General features: G+C 40.2%; 1 protein-coding gene across 2 annotated transcripts in view; it reads right to left on the bottom strand.

Moving 5' to 3' along the window:
• PEX5L (peroxisomal biogenesis factor 5-like) overlaps positions 1–16,559 on the bottom strand; it is a 38,807-nt gene that overhangs the window by 14,890 nt on the left and 7,358 nt on the right. The window contains exons 3-6 of one of the 2 annotated variants that reach the window (XM_010154824.1): positions 8,069–8,180; positions 6,127–6,336; positions 4,889–5,015; positions 3,348–3,444 (exon numbers count right to left, since the gene is read on the bottom strand). In XM_010154824.1, coding sequence (XP_010153126.1) covers positions 3,348–3,444; positions 4,889–5,015; positions 6,127–6,336; positions 8,069–8,180 — 546 coding nt within the window. The remainder of the gene's footprint in view (positions 1–3,347; positions 3,445–4,888; positions 5,016–6,126; positions 6,337–8,068; positions 8,181–16,559) is intronic. The other variant, XM_010154825.1, reaches the window with a different exon arrangement.

The following is a 16,559-nucleotide window of genomic DNA, read 5'->3' as shown; positions in this document are numbered from 1 at the left end:
TGGTGCTGATTTTAACATCAGAATACGGTATGTTAGTGTAAACATCTTGCAGAATATTACACAGCAATTTATCAACCCAACCTGTAATCGGACCAAAGAATTAAATTTGCTTTTCCTGACACAAAACTCTCTTGATAGACATTAATTATGTTTCCAGCCTTTTCATTATTTACGAGTTGGCTCTTGCAAACGGTTTAATTACTTCCGCTTTTTAATCTTTTGTTTCCAGTGACTGCGATTTCCTTAGGTCAAGGGCAATACCATAAATCATCATGTTCAGACTGCGTAGTACTGCGGGAGGGCAGAGTGAGCTTGTTCGGGCAGTAGAGGCAGGGGGGAAGAGTACAAGAATCACAGAAGGTCCCTCCTCTGCCTCATGTCAGAGTATATACCTTATCCCCACATAATTCCCACAGAAACACATTTTCTCCCTCATTAAAGCCACACCTGCTTCCCACCAGAGGGAAGCAAGAAGGAATTAACAAAACCCACGTAAGCTGCATTTCCAGATGGACAAGGCAGAGTCATAGTTGTGATACCCAGAAATGAAAGACCCCACGTACAACTGACATGCTGCCTTTCGCCAGTGCAGGAAGAGAGGGCTGGGAATGGAGTGCCAGCACTGGAGAACTCTTCGTCTCCAGCCAGTGATGAGCTGGGACCCTGCAGCTGCCTCCCTTACGGGGAGCCCGAGGAGGGGTACAGGTCAGGGTGGAATGGGGACGTCTGAGGCATGGACACTGCACGCGCTGTGAGTTAATATGCTCCTCACTCTACAACGAGGTGCTGTAGCTGATCACTGGCTACTGTCTTCAGGGACAAAATCTTCCATTACAAGGCATTTGCACACATTTTCCTGTGCTTGTAGTCTGCTTATGTGCTGTTGGGCCTTAACTGTTGGTGAGAGGCTTAAATTATAGTCTTAACTTTTGAGCTGGTCTTCAAATAATGAGCTAGATCTGTCTCTTGTAACTCATTATTTAATTAGAGGAACTGGCACATCCAAGGAAAGCTAGGGCCGTTAGTCTTATTGCAGCTATCTGGGAGAAGGGGGGGAATAAATTCTGCATGCTAAATAATGTTGCCCCAAACTACAGGTTTCTAAGGTTTACAGGCTTTGCATTATGTCTTTGTCTGGGAGTGCTGGCATGTTAGAATTAGGTACAGTTTTTTAGCATGTCAGGTTTTTGTGTATGCATTCTGAGTGAGCAATAAAATGTCTAAAATGGCCAGGGATGTTCAAGTTTGAAACTGCATTTAGAGAGTTAAACATGAGAAGATGCATATGCAATTGAACATATTATCTCCCTCTGCAGTTTGTAATTATAAGAGAAATAATAAACCTTCAAAGCCCCCCAAACACTGTAGGTTATCTCAGTACTAATAAAAGCCTAACAAGGAAGTTTCCAGCATGGTAGGTAAAAGAAAGAACAAAGATACTTTAGGCCAAAGCAGTTTAAGGGTAATAGGTACAACACGATGTGAGTTCAGTACTGAGAAGCAAGATGGCCACATCCAACAACAGCTACTGCGCTATTGCCCGTTCCAGCCTTCAAACACGTTTCTTCCTTATTAATTCAATGCTTGCCTTTGTGGTTTTGCATTGGCGTAAGTGCTGGTAAACACAGGATTTGGTTAAGATTGCATAATTTTAATGGAAATCTAACCTAGTTTCCTAGTATTTCCCTTTGTGAAGCTCCATCTAACATGTCAAAGATGAGTGATGAAGGGGATTGCCTGAGAAATTGCTGGTGGAAAACTTCAGCTAGTTTGACAAGATGAAGCCTTTAGGGTATGGCAGAATCTGTTGCATACGCAAAGGTTACCCTTAAATGAGACAGACAAGATCTGCAGAGGACAAAGTATGGAAAACATATGCTTTGATAAAAGCTCTAACGTGATTTCTTTTACAAGCAGATTAAAAACTCAGTCAAGACAGATGAGCCTGTTTGTTGGGAACTGACAGTTTTGACAGTCCAAGTACAAGCAGGATGAAGCATGCAGCGAATGAAAATACTGAATTTCTAAGTAAACTACCTAGAATAAGAATGCAATCCCTCTTCAGGTCATTTCTCTGAGCTACTAATTGCCAGTTCAACAGCAGTTCATGACTGGAACGGATCACAAGTTTGAAATAAAGCAGTCTATGATGAAAAAAACCAAAACGTGAAATATAGAGGAACAACAGGTAAGAATCTTAAACTCTGCTTCTCTTTCAAGTTGGCTGATTCAACTTCACCTTTATTTTGTTTTGAAATACTAGTCATTTTACAAAATAGTATGGAGCCCCAACTCACTGAACTTATACTGAACTAAAAATGTGGGTTTCACACATATATAGTAGAGAACTTATATGCTAAATTTATAACTGCTTTTACAGAAAGCGACAGCGCTTAAATCCTGCGACTGTCTACTTGATTTACACACATCTCCGTTGAGCACAAATTTCCTGGCCTTTAGATCTCTTAGGCTGAGAAACAGCCTCCTGAAAAGGGGTTAGAGGTACTTAGAGCTAAGCTGGACAAAGCGTGTGAAACACATTGTCCAGCTCCAGTGCATGATATTAGGCGTTAGAGCTTTTCCATTCCTAAGATGTAGGTATCTACTGCAGAGAATGGAGAGCTATCATGCATTACAACTACTGTTGGGCTCCACAAAGGGAAACAAAAGTCCTGTTTGTAATGTAGAGATGGCAGGGAAGTAAAGGAGACATTTTCCTAACCAAAACACAGGAATAAATCCTGATAACTGGGTTCTATTTTCTGCAATTTGGATTTGTGCTGAGAAGAATATTGACAGGGGAGGTGAGCGAGCGGCTGTGTGGTACTTAGCTGATGGCTGTGATTACACCACGACATTTTCCAGCAGGAAAACAACCTTTCACCACACTGCTCTCCCACTTGTGGAGATAAACTGCTAATGAACATTTGTCTGATGATTCCTTACTGTATTCCTTAGCCATTTTCCAATTCTGGGGATTCCTGGCTGACCAAGAGACCTTGGGAATAAATATATTATAGGAAGAGGGAACCATTAGAAGTTGGAATTTCAGAACAGGAGGAAGGGGAAAAAGGTTGATGCTGTAAATTGTAATTTGAAGTCTTTCTCTCTGTACACAGAGAAGGTCACAGTTCACTGCAGTATTACAGTCAATGTCTGAGATGCTGACATAGTTATTTTCATAACACATTAATTTGGAAGCTGTGTGAAGATTCACCTGTTTGAATCTTTTAACTGAGGATCCTGAAAATATCCCTTAAATAGTTCTTCCACGGTGTGAACAGGTAGCCCGTGGGACAATTCCTCCTTGCCTTTTTATTGTTAATAAATCTACCAAATCCTCTTACCTGTGTTGCAGGTGCAAGTTCTAATTCAGACGCTGAATCAGAGTCCAAGGCACTCTTGACGTTAGCCAGCTCAGACTGTGATCTGTTTTCTGCGGACCTGGAAATAATGCATTTACATTCTCATCACTGCACACTAAGACATGCTGCCTTATGTCTTTCAGGTTCATAAGCGCACTCTGATTAATTAGCTTATTTCTTTCAGCTGAATTGTTTAACTTGCAGTTATCAAAAATGCCCGGACCCTCCTCAGAGTCCCGGTGTTCACTTACGCTGTTCAGACACATGCAGACAATAATTAATGCAACTGAACAGAGTCAGGCCTGACTCACCAGTAAAGCCCTGGGTATATGCTGGTGTGAAAGTAGTATAATGGAATGACGACTTCGTTCCTGTTTCATAGCCAGGCAAGAGGCGGTTAGGCAAGGACACAAGACTGTTCCTGCAGTCAGTGTCTAAGAATCAACCACCACGTTACAAGATCTCACCATGGCATATGTCCCTTTCTGTGCCACAATATTCTATTAGACTTTCTTCCTAGAAAATGAAACCCTGGAGACTAAAATTGAGTTAACTGAGCAAAACTTCTGTAAAGCTCTAAGTTAATGAAACACACACATAAAGGGCAGGTTAAGATACATGGTAAGCATCATGTAGCCAGAAAACTGCTTCTAGTGTATGAAAATGCTAATTCTGGTCATGCATAAGTGAATGATTGTTGCTTACACAAGAGCCTGTAGTGATAGGACAAGGGGTAATGGGTATAAATTGAAATCAGGGAGGTTTAGATTAGATGTCAGGAAGAAATTCTTCACAGAGAGGGTGGTGAGGCACTGGAACAGGTTGCCCAGAGAAGCTGTGGATGCCCCATCCCTGGATGTCTTCAAGGCCAGGCTGGATGAGGCTTGGAGCAACCTGGTCTAGTGGAAGGTGTCCCTGCCCATGGCAGGGGGGGTGGAACTAGATGATCTTTAAGGTCCCTTCCAACCCAAACCATTCTATGATTCTATAAGAAGGCAGCAGAATTAATCTACAAGAACTGTTTCCAAAGGCAAAGTCCAATTCTTCCCTCATTTACATCCCTTGCAAATTTACTTGAACTGTGTGAAAGAGTAGCAGTAGTAGTACTTGGCTTGAGTATTTTACCTTGCCTCTTCCACTTATACACAGAAATTCTGCCCTCTTGATAGCAAAACCAAAATACACTGGATATCCAATGACTGTCAAATTACTGCCAAGTATCCTTTTTTCCTCACTTCACTCACATGTTTGTAGCTGGTTTCGGATCACTGCATCCCTCTGTAGAATTCTCGCCACCATTTGTTTAGTAATTGCACCTGCTACTTTTCACAACGTTAGAAATTGCTGGCAAAATGTTACTTTATACTGTATTTTCTTATGATACATTGTCCAAAATGTCTGCCTGAACACATTTCATGTAACCATAACAGATTTATTAACATGACTCGTCATTCAGTGAGCATTTCTGTGAATTAAGAGAACTGGACCAGAAATATTTTTGTAAGGAAAGCAAAAAATTGTACCATAAAAGCTCTTTTGATGGAGCTCTAGATGATGATGATGTTCGCTCTGTAGAAGCGTGAACCTTGCTACTCCTGTCTCCGTGAAAACTGACATCATCCCATTTCTCTAGCTGTGTCTGAATGTCAACTGAAAAACAAGAAAAGAAAACATGAATCGTTTAAAGAAACTACTGCAGAAAATTTTATCTCCTCTGTTGAATGTAGGTTATAGAAAACATGGTGCCACTGAAGACTGTATTTTAGCCAAGGTGCAATATACAGAAATGATGTCTACCTTTCCAGCTGATATTCTGTGAAAATATTTGGGAATTCACAACATTTTTCTAAATCTACTAGCATTCATGGTGAGAATGTCAGTGAAATTCTTGACTTAAAATCAGTGAGTTGCATGTAATTTAATTTGTTGATAAAAGTATATTAAGTATTTGATAGTTTTGGATATTTTTAATTTCCTAATTGTAGTCAAATTATAAAAATAAAACTTCTTCTAGTGACTACCATTTAAAAATGGTTGTGTAGGCAACTAATATGCAGTCATAGGTTGGACTTGCTTTGCAAAATCAGCTCCTGTTTAAAAATAAAGTTCTCTAAAAGAATTTCTGTGCTGATGAATGGAAAATTTGGTACCTTGGTATAAATTACATTTACCTTGCAAATCTCTCAGTTGCAAGTAATTTAGTTTCAGTGAAACTAAATTAAATTCCCCTTTTCCAAATCTCATCTATAGATCACGCTTGGCAGGATATTGAGGGTTTTGGGGGATTTTTTTCTCAATCTGTACAAATATAGCTCTTCTGTCAAGAGGGGATCTTTTTTTCCTTCTCTTGTATGCATAGATAAAGCAGCATTTACAAATATCATGTGTCTTTCTGATATCTGCCTTTCTGAAAAGGACATCCAGCATGGGCTGCCTCTGATTTGTGCCCTTTACCAATTTCTCATGATATCCCCAGAGATTTTTCTACCAGTTTCCTGACCTTAAATTATTCTTTGAAAGAACCCTTTCAAAACTATATTTGCACATTTAGTGACAACTTAATAGGTATAATGGCAAAAGCGAAATGCATTTACAGTGACAAAGTGTTTCGAGTAGTTTATAATGAGGAACAAAGGTTACCCTCCCTGCTAAAATGTGGTGCAACAAAAAATGTGGTGTTGCTCGTTATTTTGTGATAGTAGCAAGGAGAAACTTCTGCTAAGCAGGCTATGTAGCACTGATAAAACAGCTACACTCTTACCTAAGTCTAGTGAAGACTTGTCTGAAACTCTGACAGCCTGGGCTTTCTGCTCAGAATCCACACTGATAAGGTCAGAATTGTCTGTCTTCTTTCTGTGGGTTGAAGCTTTTAAGCCTTCACTCCTTGACGGAGTCTCTGATTTCTTTGCTTTGTTTTGGGTTTGTAAGACAGGTTCACTAAGATCCAAGAGATCCAGACCTGTTGATAATACTTAGAGACAAAATGTTAGAATTCAATTTTGGTTTCATTCAAATAGCTCACTTTTTTTTTTTTTGTTAATTGGAATAAAAATACTAATGTTTTTGCATGTGTCTAGAGTAGATGTATATTTGCAGCATATTCAGATATGACTAAGGATTTCAGGTGCTTAACTGGATGCACTTTAAAAAAACCTTGATTGGCATAAAAAGCTTTTCCTCTGAATATCTAAAAGATACCCTAGGTCTGAAGGCTGTGGCCTTACTCCACAGATTTCTTATGCTGTGAGCACTCCACGTACAATTGAGCTTTTAGGTAAGAGCTGGTTTAATCTTATCATCTCTCAAGTACTGGTAACAGCTGCTTAGGGCACTGCTGCTGTGCCACATGCCTTTAAGGAAAAAGCTGAATAGCAGACAGATTCTTGAGTGGACGTCTTGGGCCATGAAGGAATAATGGGATGTTGAGTAATGGTTTCTACTGTTGTTGCCATTTGTCTTTTGGGGGCATAAATACTGAATATAATTATAAATTCTACTGCTATTTCTATTAAGGACTAGACCAGTGTAAAAGGCACATTTCAGTTTGAGTTCTTCATTTAAAAGTTGCTTAAAGAGTAACATTTAATATTCTTTAGCACATAAAAGAAAAACTCCCTCTTTATCATCATTTTATAGGGCAGATGTTTTTGACAGACCAATTTGTATTATTTCTTGCGGTGCTTTATCTGTGTTCTTGGTAAATCACTGAATTTCATCAATCTTCATAGAACAAGAATTTTTAACGTATTAATTATGTTTAATTAACACCCTCCCTCCCCCTCCCCACCCCCAAATCTTCTGGATATTCAAGGCAGATGTAGGATCTCCATATACTTACTTTTTTACAAGAAATACCACTCTTAAACAACCTGAAATATTTCTATTCATCCCTGTCATATCTTTAGCTATATATAAAAGGAAAAAATATTATTTACAATTGTTATTTAATTCAGTGTTCCAGTTTTTGTTATTAGAACTTGCATATTGCTCTAGACACATTAATTAGATGTGAAGATAATCACCCAGCTGTCAATTATTCATCTTAATAAGTTGCATGTATATAGATTTTAATTAAATGGCTCCCAACAAGCCAAGTCATTTTATGAGACAGCAGTAGAACAGGGTAGTGCTATGCTGATTAACCGCTTTGATTACCTTTCCACACATACCAGATAGCAGGAGGCCAATTTCTAAAAACAATTCCAAAGGACAGTACTTCAAATGTAATTCAATATCATTCAAAAGGCTTTCAGGATTCACTCTTACTTTTTACTATCTGCACTACTATCTCACCGCAACACAACCGAGCTAAGGAATGTGCTACATCCTTTCACTAAGAAAACCGCTTTGATTACCTTTCCACACATACCAGATAGCAGGAGGCCAATTTCTAAAAACAATTCCAAAGGACAGTACTTCAAATGTAATTCAATATCATTCAAAAGGCTTTCAGGATTCACTCTTACTTTTTACTATCTGCACTACTATCTCACCGCAACACAACCGAGCTAAGGAATGTGCTACATCCTTTCACTAAGAAAGGTGTTTTTGTACTAATAGATCAGGCAATTATAGTTTAATACCAGCTTTTAACTTTTGCAAATAGTTGCAATTAAAGAAATCACGTGACAAAAAGGTACCACAATTAAGATAAAACTAAAACGGTTTCTCTGTGGTGAGGGATAGTAAAGAATTTTGCTTACCTGCAGTATTTGACGTTACAGGCCTTGCAACAGCTTCTGGTTTGGTTTCGCAGAGAAAGTCGTCGATGGAGGGGCTCAGAAGTGGTCTGCTTTCTTGTTGCTCATTCACCAGCTAGCAACAACAACAACTGGTTAACAGAGTGCTTTTGGGATGCAGAATTTAAAGACATAAAATATATTTTCACAGTATCATGTGCTTTATTTTTGATTGTGAGAGTAAGAGATTGCAGTTAGAAGATGTACAAATGGCTCTGGGCTTAAAATAAAAAACTTCAGTCACTCTTTAGGGGCCATATTCCAATTTTGCAAATTGTGCAAAAATAAAGCAGCAAGGTGATTTTTTTCCATAGCAATTATTGCATACATTTTTTTATTGGGCTAGAGTATACAAGGCCTGATGTATCTCCCTTCAAGTCAAAGGGTGATGTTGGCCTTCTCTGTCACCAGGAGACCAAACTGTGCTTTTTTAGTATTTGGAAGTGGTCATTTTTTCACCAGTAACATGCCTCCCCACAGAACTTGCACAATACGATTTCATCTGGCAAATGTGCGTTAGCCCCTTAAACAATAACCTGCTGAGACAGAAACCACTCTGCAATACAAAGACGTATGAATGACAGTGGATGGAGCCTGGTGGATGTGTGAACTTGGGCATGAGTTTTGACTGGGTGAAGACTCATAATACCGTATTGATTTATGAGCAGTTTCACCTTTTTATTGTAATTGCATGGATGCATTGGTTTTCTGCAACCTAAAAGAAATCTCTACGTTACAGGCTATTTCATGTATTGGGGATTAAAAAGACAAAACAGTAAAACAGTCTTATAAATAAAGTCTCCTCTCTGCAATCTATCTCTGATTGGAGGATCAAGACCTAAGCTGAGCTGGACGGATGTCTGATGGTGTGGCCTGCATTTACTTTATCCTTAATAATGTGAAAACATGTTTTCCCTCTGCCTGTTACTTTCATCTAGAGTTGTTCCAGCTTTACATTTTTCCTCTCTGCTCTCCTCTTCTCTGTTCTGTTCTCACTCTTTCTCCGTTGAATTTTCAAAATTTTATTTGAACTTTTAAATTTAGGAGGCTAGCATGGACTAAAGCTGGCAAAGAAAGGGTGTTTACTCATCGTCATTTTATATTTGTTAATTACTGGCATTTAGCTACTCCAGTAGTGGGATTTCATTTACATTTATTGCAGCCAAACAGATTAGATTCACTGTTGTTTGGTATGTGATTTTTGTATTACAAAGTTGCAAGAAGATACTGGAGCTATTGAAATAAATAGTCGCCAACTGACTGTATCATACGGGCATTTATTCATTTGCCCAGGACCTTAGAGTTTTGCACCGAAATGCTGATTTCTATGAGTAACATGGAAGACAGATGAGTGATTGCTTGACCAATTGTGCATAGCAGAACGTGCAAATATGGGCACTTAATTTAGAAATCTGGCAATGACATTGTCCCAAAATAATTCTGCCTATGCTAAACCCAGAATGCATATGCACCTTACAGGGGACTTGTGGGTTTTCAACTCTCCAAATTGAGTCTCCAGGTTGCTGTCTCATTCTGTAGGAATCACTGTATAAACTTCATAGGAAATATTCTGTTTCTGTACCTGTAAGAATGTATCAATAGGGTACATTATCACCTAAGATTTGGATGTTGATATCAAGTTTCCCATTACTTTCCATGGAAATTTTGTTTAATAGGCAAGAATGGGAGAAAGAGGGAATGAAGAGGGTTTATGAGAACGAAGACAGCCGAGATCACTCACTGGAAACAGTGAAGAATAGAAAATCTGAAGACTAACAGGAAAGGCAATTTATTGCCCAAACCCATTGCAGGGGTAAGAGGATAAACTCTGGGAAGACCAGAAATAATGCTGAGAATCAGTCATGGAGGGGAAGAAGCCTAGAATCAACAAAGATCTGAATTTCTCCAAGGCTCAACTGAAATATGAATTATCAGATGCCTGGCAAATATTTTTTCAAATCTGGTTATCACATCCCTCATAATATCTTTATTATGTTGTTGAGAAGTGGGCTGTGACCCAGAGGATCCCTCCTAATCCTGTCCCCTGTGCTCCCATGACTAAGGACTGGAAGGTGTAGGAGTGACTTATTAAAAGGATTGTTCCTGTGAAAAATAATCTGCTTTCAACTGAAATGTCTGGGTCAAAACAGATAGCAAATGCATGATAAAGTCTACTGATTATTTGCATTGAATACTACGCAAACTACGTATGTATAGATAAAGAATATATTAGAAAAGTGTGTGTTTGACATGAAGCAGGCATTTCATGATGAATCACACCTTAAAATGTTGAATAGTGTTATAAGCTGGTATTTTTGCTGTACGTAAGTGGGCAGTGGGGTAGTTTTCTGACATTACAGTGTATGCAGTGCCCCTTGGTAAGTCCTTGGTCTCACACTTTGAATTTCATTTTGCTGCCTCATATATTGTACCAAATTTATCCCTAGTCTAACTCTGCTCGAGTTATTAGAGTTATATCAGGGATGGATTTGGAGTAGTGCTATAAAACATTCATGAGATGAAAACTATTATCTATATTAAAGTAATAATTTATGGTTCTCAAGCACCTTTCAGGGTGAATATCACAGAATGCTTTAAAACATTCATGAATCAAGCCTGGCACTGCTGCAGAGCTGAGAAGTATTATCTTTACGTTGCAGACAAGAGGAGCAAAGTGAAATTAAGAAAGCCGCCCAATGTCATCCGGTGCTGGAGGAAGCAGTGGTGGGAGCAGGAGCCAGACGGCTGGCACTGCACCGCTGCACAGGATTTATGTATATTTGTCTACATGCCAAGCTATACAGACTCAGCCTTTGGAACTGTTGATTTCTGAGTACTAATTTAGCCAGTGACCACCATAAATTCTCATAATGTCTCTAAGAACTTTATTTTTTTCTGTAAAATCTCTTTTAATTCAAGAAAACACCTACATATTCCTTTAACTGAAGGGTATCTTAAGATCTGTGGAGGGTAATACTCCCTGTTACTAATACACCTGAAGGGAACTCATTCGTAGTATTAAATACTCCTAAAGTCAAATGAGTTTTCTGTGATTAACCTCTGCTGTTGGACAACACCACAGAAAAAGGTCCTTTTTCTCACCCTAGTAATCCCATTGGATTTTTTTGTTCCACAAGACCTATCTCTGGGGTTTTTTGGTGCTTTGGGAGAGATGATAGGAGAGACAAGAGTCATCTGGTAGCTACTACCAGCCCCACTGCTTAAACACTCAAAGCAAGGATTATTGAGGTCTGAGACAGAGCACAGAGGCCTGGTCAGGGGTTGGCAGGTGCTGTGCTGGGGGCCATGGCGGCCATATTTCTCCTCAGTGCCCTGGCCTGTAGGACTGCCCAGCCCACGCTGAGGGGAATCACCTGGTCTCCATTTCCTGTGCCCTGTATCTCACCCCATCCACAGCTGTCTGCATTTATTCAGCTGATGTAGTTTATTACTTGCAGTTGTCTTTACCAACAAATATCCTTTTCCCTGGTGCTCTGGTTTAGCTAATAGTCTCCATGTTGCCTCTGGTGTGGCTGTGAGGTGAGGAGGAGGTGATGGTGGTAGTGGAGACAGTAGGAGCTCATGGAAGTTCCCTCAGGAAACTGAAGGTCGTCAGGACTGAAGGGTAAGTGGGAGCCTAGTGAATGGTGCTGGGGTGGGGACAAAAGTATCTAAGCCCTAGGTGAGGCTGGGTGTGCTGTGGCAGGAGTGGGGACATTGCTGGGGAAGAGTGTAGCACTGGCCCCCTGACAGGGAGCAGTGGTCATCAGAGGGAGTTTTTCCCTCTAGTTAATATTCAGCCTCGTCTCAGCTTCCTTCAATAACCCTCCAGCACCTCTTCCTCTGCCCTGCAGTCACCCCTAAATCCTCCTGGGCTTTATTCTCACCCTTGCCCCCACAGAAGTGCCCTACCTGGTAAAGCACCTTCCTGAAGCCTCGGCCCCAGGGCCTCTGCTCAGGTCTGAGGCTGCATGAGGCACAGCGAGTGCCCAGCCACTCCCATGGTGGCAGCCCTGCTGTCCTGTGAAAGCTTGTTTTCTGCTCCTCTTCAGGGCCTTTGGCTTATGGTTTCAGTGCAGGTGCCTCTTGCCATGCTGGTGCATCTTGCTGTACCAGTGACAATGTGAGTTTATGTATGTATACAGCAACTGCCATGGCTGTGCTTTTGCTGTGCTCCCAGTCTGTATCTTTTGTTGTAATAGGAGTTATGGAATATCTAGGGAGCAGCCTGATATTAAGAAAAAGAAAGTTTCTATGGAATAGCTTAGACTGTCTTTAAGGCAGAGGGAGTTGGAGCATACCTGGTGCCCAGGGGAACAGCTGAGAGGACCAGCTTCTTACCTAGTGTCACACTTAGAGTGGATAACATTCACCTGCGCAACCTGCTGTGCTCATGGCTGCAAGTGCTTTGTCTGCTTTCTCTTCTCAGAGTGCTGGATGTGCGCTGTGGGAGTGCTGGAGGGCACTGAGGCCATCAGAAAGGTATGGTCCTGACATCCCATTTTGTACACTCTTACTGCATTTGTGATCTTGATCCGTTTGTGGTGCATAATGGACTGACTCTATTTTGGTTTGGGGTTTTTTTTTGCTAAATTAGTAGGGCATAACATAATCCTAGTCTTTAAATTATTTTGCATCTAAACTGGGGGGTTCCAGTCAGGCATAGGCAGCTAATTAGCACCTAAATTTTGAGCACATAGTGAACTAGTTCTCTTAATTTAAGTGCCTAAATTCCCTCCATGTTGAACAGGGAGAGATAATGCCTAGAAAAGCAACTCCAGAGGGAGATCCTGCCTGCCTAATTTAGGCTGTCCCTCACAAGGCTCTCAAAGGCACCTATCTTTCCCACTGGCTATATATGGAACTTATTTGAGAAGGACTGGTTCAAGAGGCACCTAAAATCTTAATGTAATTAGCTACCCAAGTTAGTTGGATTGGATTCTACCCATTTTGTCACTTGAGGCTGACTGAATTACTCAAGCTGCTGATTTAGGAAGCCTCAAACTACTAATGGGTAATCCCCCGTAGAGTTCAGCAGAAAAGCTGCTCTAGGGCACTTGCCACTTTTGCTGTACTGCCTGCTCAGTGTGCTAGCCGGTGTGGTTGGGCTGCTGACTGCATCAGTGAAATGATTTCACCTAGAAAGCTCAGGGTGTGGTAACGAACATGGGAGAAAGCAGGAACCTTTTAACTCAGATTTTCTGTTGGGCAAACAGTATTTTTAAACTTTACTCTAAACTTTACTCTTTGGGTGAGACTGGACAAATAGGTGAATGAGTGAGACTAATTTGTGTAGTTTGTAAGTATTATAATGCTCTTTTAACCAGAGGCATCTACTAAGGCATCAACTAACTTCAATTGCTAATTATAATGTTCTGATCTTCAGAGGCACTCACTAGGATAAGAGGAAATAGGTGAATTCCTTTCTACTAACTCGCCATTTCTACAAACTGATAAATGGGACCACATCTAGGGATTGAGGTTATTTGTGCTCTAGAGCATAACTGGAAGTACTGGCCTGACAGTTGTGCCTGCAGTTCATTATCTTGGAAGAATAAGAACTGGAAGACTTTCTCTTCTGCTCCCTGAGAGGTTTGGAAAGGGATGATGAAATAATTACCAGACTTTCTCTTCTGCTCCCTGAGAGAGGTTTGGAAAGGGAACTCCTGATGAAATAATTACTCTCATGCTAAAAGTTCAAATTGCATGATTTATGTTTTTCTTCACCTACTTTTCTAGCATGTTTATAAATATTTCACAAACAAAAAATCAAGTCATAGCAATAATAAATAAAGCTACTTTTCTAGCATGTTTATAAATATTTCACAATCAAAATTACCACCTCACACACTTTATTTACTATTGCTATGACTTGATTTTTTGTATCATCCTTGTGCCAAGGTCATACCAATTTTTTCTCTGTCACTCTAGTGTGGATTTATGTCCCAACAAAGCTGACATGCCAGCCAAATATTTGGTTTTCACAAGAACAGAGAATCAATTCACAGGGCAGACAGTATAACTGACTCCCAGCTAATGTAAATCGCAGGAAGCTCTAAAACTCAAACTCATTTCGCTCTCCTGCAAAGAGCAGTTTGGTGTTGCTGTGTCTCTGAAGGCTAGTCTTGATCTGCAGGTGATAATTGGTACTCTGTTGTCAAGTAGAAGGAAGGTGTGTGGAGTGGCCTGTGAATCAGAGGTGACAATATCTTACCTGAAATCACACAGGAGGAATGACCCCCTGGGGCTTAATGCAAACAACTGACAGGGTTAGTGTGAAGTCGAGGAGTTGTCTGAGGATTACTACAGACACTGTATTGGATATTTAAATTCATGTGCCAGCTGTGGTGTTTAAAACCTATGCTTGGTACCTAGATCTGTAAATGATAATGTGCTTTTAGTTCCTTTTCTAACTGAACAGCAGTTAGAAGTCTTGCTGTGACTGTTGTGTCACAGTAGCACCCGCTGACTTATACAAGTTACCGTGTATTGTTGCAAGCTAGAACTAAGGATTTCCCATTTCACATCTCCTTCCCTGTGTTCCTCTTGGTCTGGCTAAAGGAAACTGAACTAGGGAATTGTATCTGGCTTCTGCATTTTGGCCTCGCTCCAGGAAGGAACTGAAGCGTGTCCTGCAAAACTCGAGGTTAAGCATGTGCTTAAGTGTCTTGCTGGATCAGAGCCATGGGGAAGGGGAGGAAAGTTGCTCTTGCTGTATTTTGGCTGACAATTTGGCCTTTACTACTCAGAAAAATGGGAAGGAACTGAAGCGTGTCCTGCAAAACTCGAGGTTAAGCATGTGCTTAAGTGTCTTGCTGGATCAGAGCCATGGGGAAGGGGAGGAAAGTTGCTCTTGCTGTATTTTGGCTGTGGCTGACAATTTGGCCTTTACTGCTCATAGAAAAATGTGATTTACTGTAAATCTGCTGGTTGCATTAATATCTGTATGCTCTATATGCTTGTTAAGTATAGGAAGATGTTTACCTAAATGGAGTGTCTCCCTTTCCTGGGAATTAGGAGATTTGTTTTCCCTCACTTGGCTATGCATGGTCTTTGTTGTTACTCTGCTGTTGGTGTGTTAGCCTCTCCCCTTCCCTATATCGCTATCTGAATGGAACCAATCTACAGTGGTGATCAAAGACAAAATTACTCATCCTCATAGGTGCTTAGAGACCCTTGATGTAATACAGTCACTAAGAAATTATAAAATGCTCCTTTAAAGAGATTATTTCTGTGATGTTAGTTTGTGCAAGTACCTAATCTGTATTCCTAAAATGGCCTGCTAGTTAATTAAGGGGTGAACAAATTTGACCTGTAAACTGAGTAAATGCAGGATAGGAATGTTCTGTAGTATGGGAAGGCAACGGGATCTGAAGTTATCTGTTGAGACAGCCCTGAAGAAACCTATACTGTGGGAGGGGGCACCAGTGTCATGATGGTATCTACAGGGAACAAATGGTTACTTATTGTGCTAGATTCTGGCTTCTGTATAACTCATTGAAATTGCTTTTTGTGTGGCAACTCCAGCTGAAGAGGAGGTCAGACTTTGAGAACCACAGATCTCAAATGGTTTTAAATAAGATGCAGAGGACAGAAACTAGAGTCCTGTTCTGCACGTGTTGCAGGTATTAGATTTGTACTCTTGCAGCATCTCTGGGGGCAACTATGATGATTGCTTAGAAGATTATTCATGTTTTTCATTAGCTGAAAGTAAAGGAGGGTGCCAGCCTATGGAACTGAGTGGTGTATACAAATTCTTTGTGAACCACCAGTGATCCATAGACAAGCTCAAGAATTTCAGCAGTAGTGGTCCTGTACAGCCTCATGCACTATTCGGAGTGGTACATAGTCAAATGTAAATTTAGGTGAAAGAAGTACAACTGCTTTTTTAAGACCAAAGCTTCATGCTATAGCAGCATGGAGACTGTAAAGATGAAGAATTAACAATATAAAATATATTGTGGCTTATCACAGAATTTTTGTAAAGCTTATGGTATTCCTACGGACCTTCTGCTGTGTTGAAAAAGACTTTTGTTTGTTTTCCCGTACAACAAAATTAATCTTTTACTGTACCCTTGATGTATCTTTGCATATAAGATCTAATTAGTTTGAAATCACATAGATTTTTCTTTTCCTTTCTGTGGTGTTGGTTTTTTTTTTTCTTTTAAAACAAAGTTTGGTAGCATATCTAGAATAAGGCTGTGGTTTTGGATGTATTACTGTGGGCAGTCATAGGAAGTGAGTAATAATTTGTTGTTAAGATATACAGCCTTTCTCCGTAGGGATCTGTCAGGGCATGTGGTTGCTTTGAAATGTGTTTTGGGGATTTTTTGCAGGTTGAAGAGCTTGCAACTCGAAAGCTGTTGGTGAATTTTTTTTGGACTTGCAATTCAGCAGAATGATTTTGCTGTACAAACACCAAACAGCTGCAGTACATAGCTTGCAACTCTTCAGC

This window comes from Eurypyga helias, unplaced genomic scaffold (genome assembly GCF_000690775.1).
Source record: "Eurypyga helias isolate BGI_N326 unplaced genomic scaffold, ASM69077v1 scaffold13447, whole genome shotgun sequence".
Classification (NCBI taxonomy): Eukaryota; Metazoa; Chordata; class Aves; order Eurypygiformes; family Eurypygidae; genus Eurypyga; species Eurypyga helias.
This window is presented reverse-complemented; position numbering and strand designations above follow the sequence as displayed.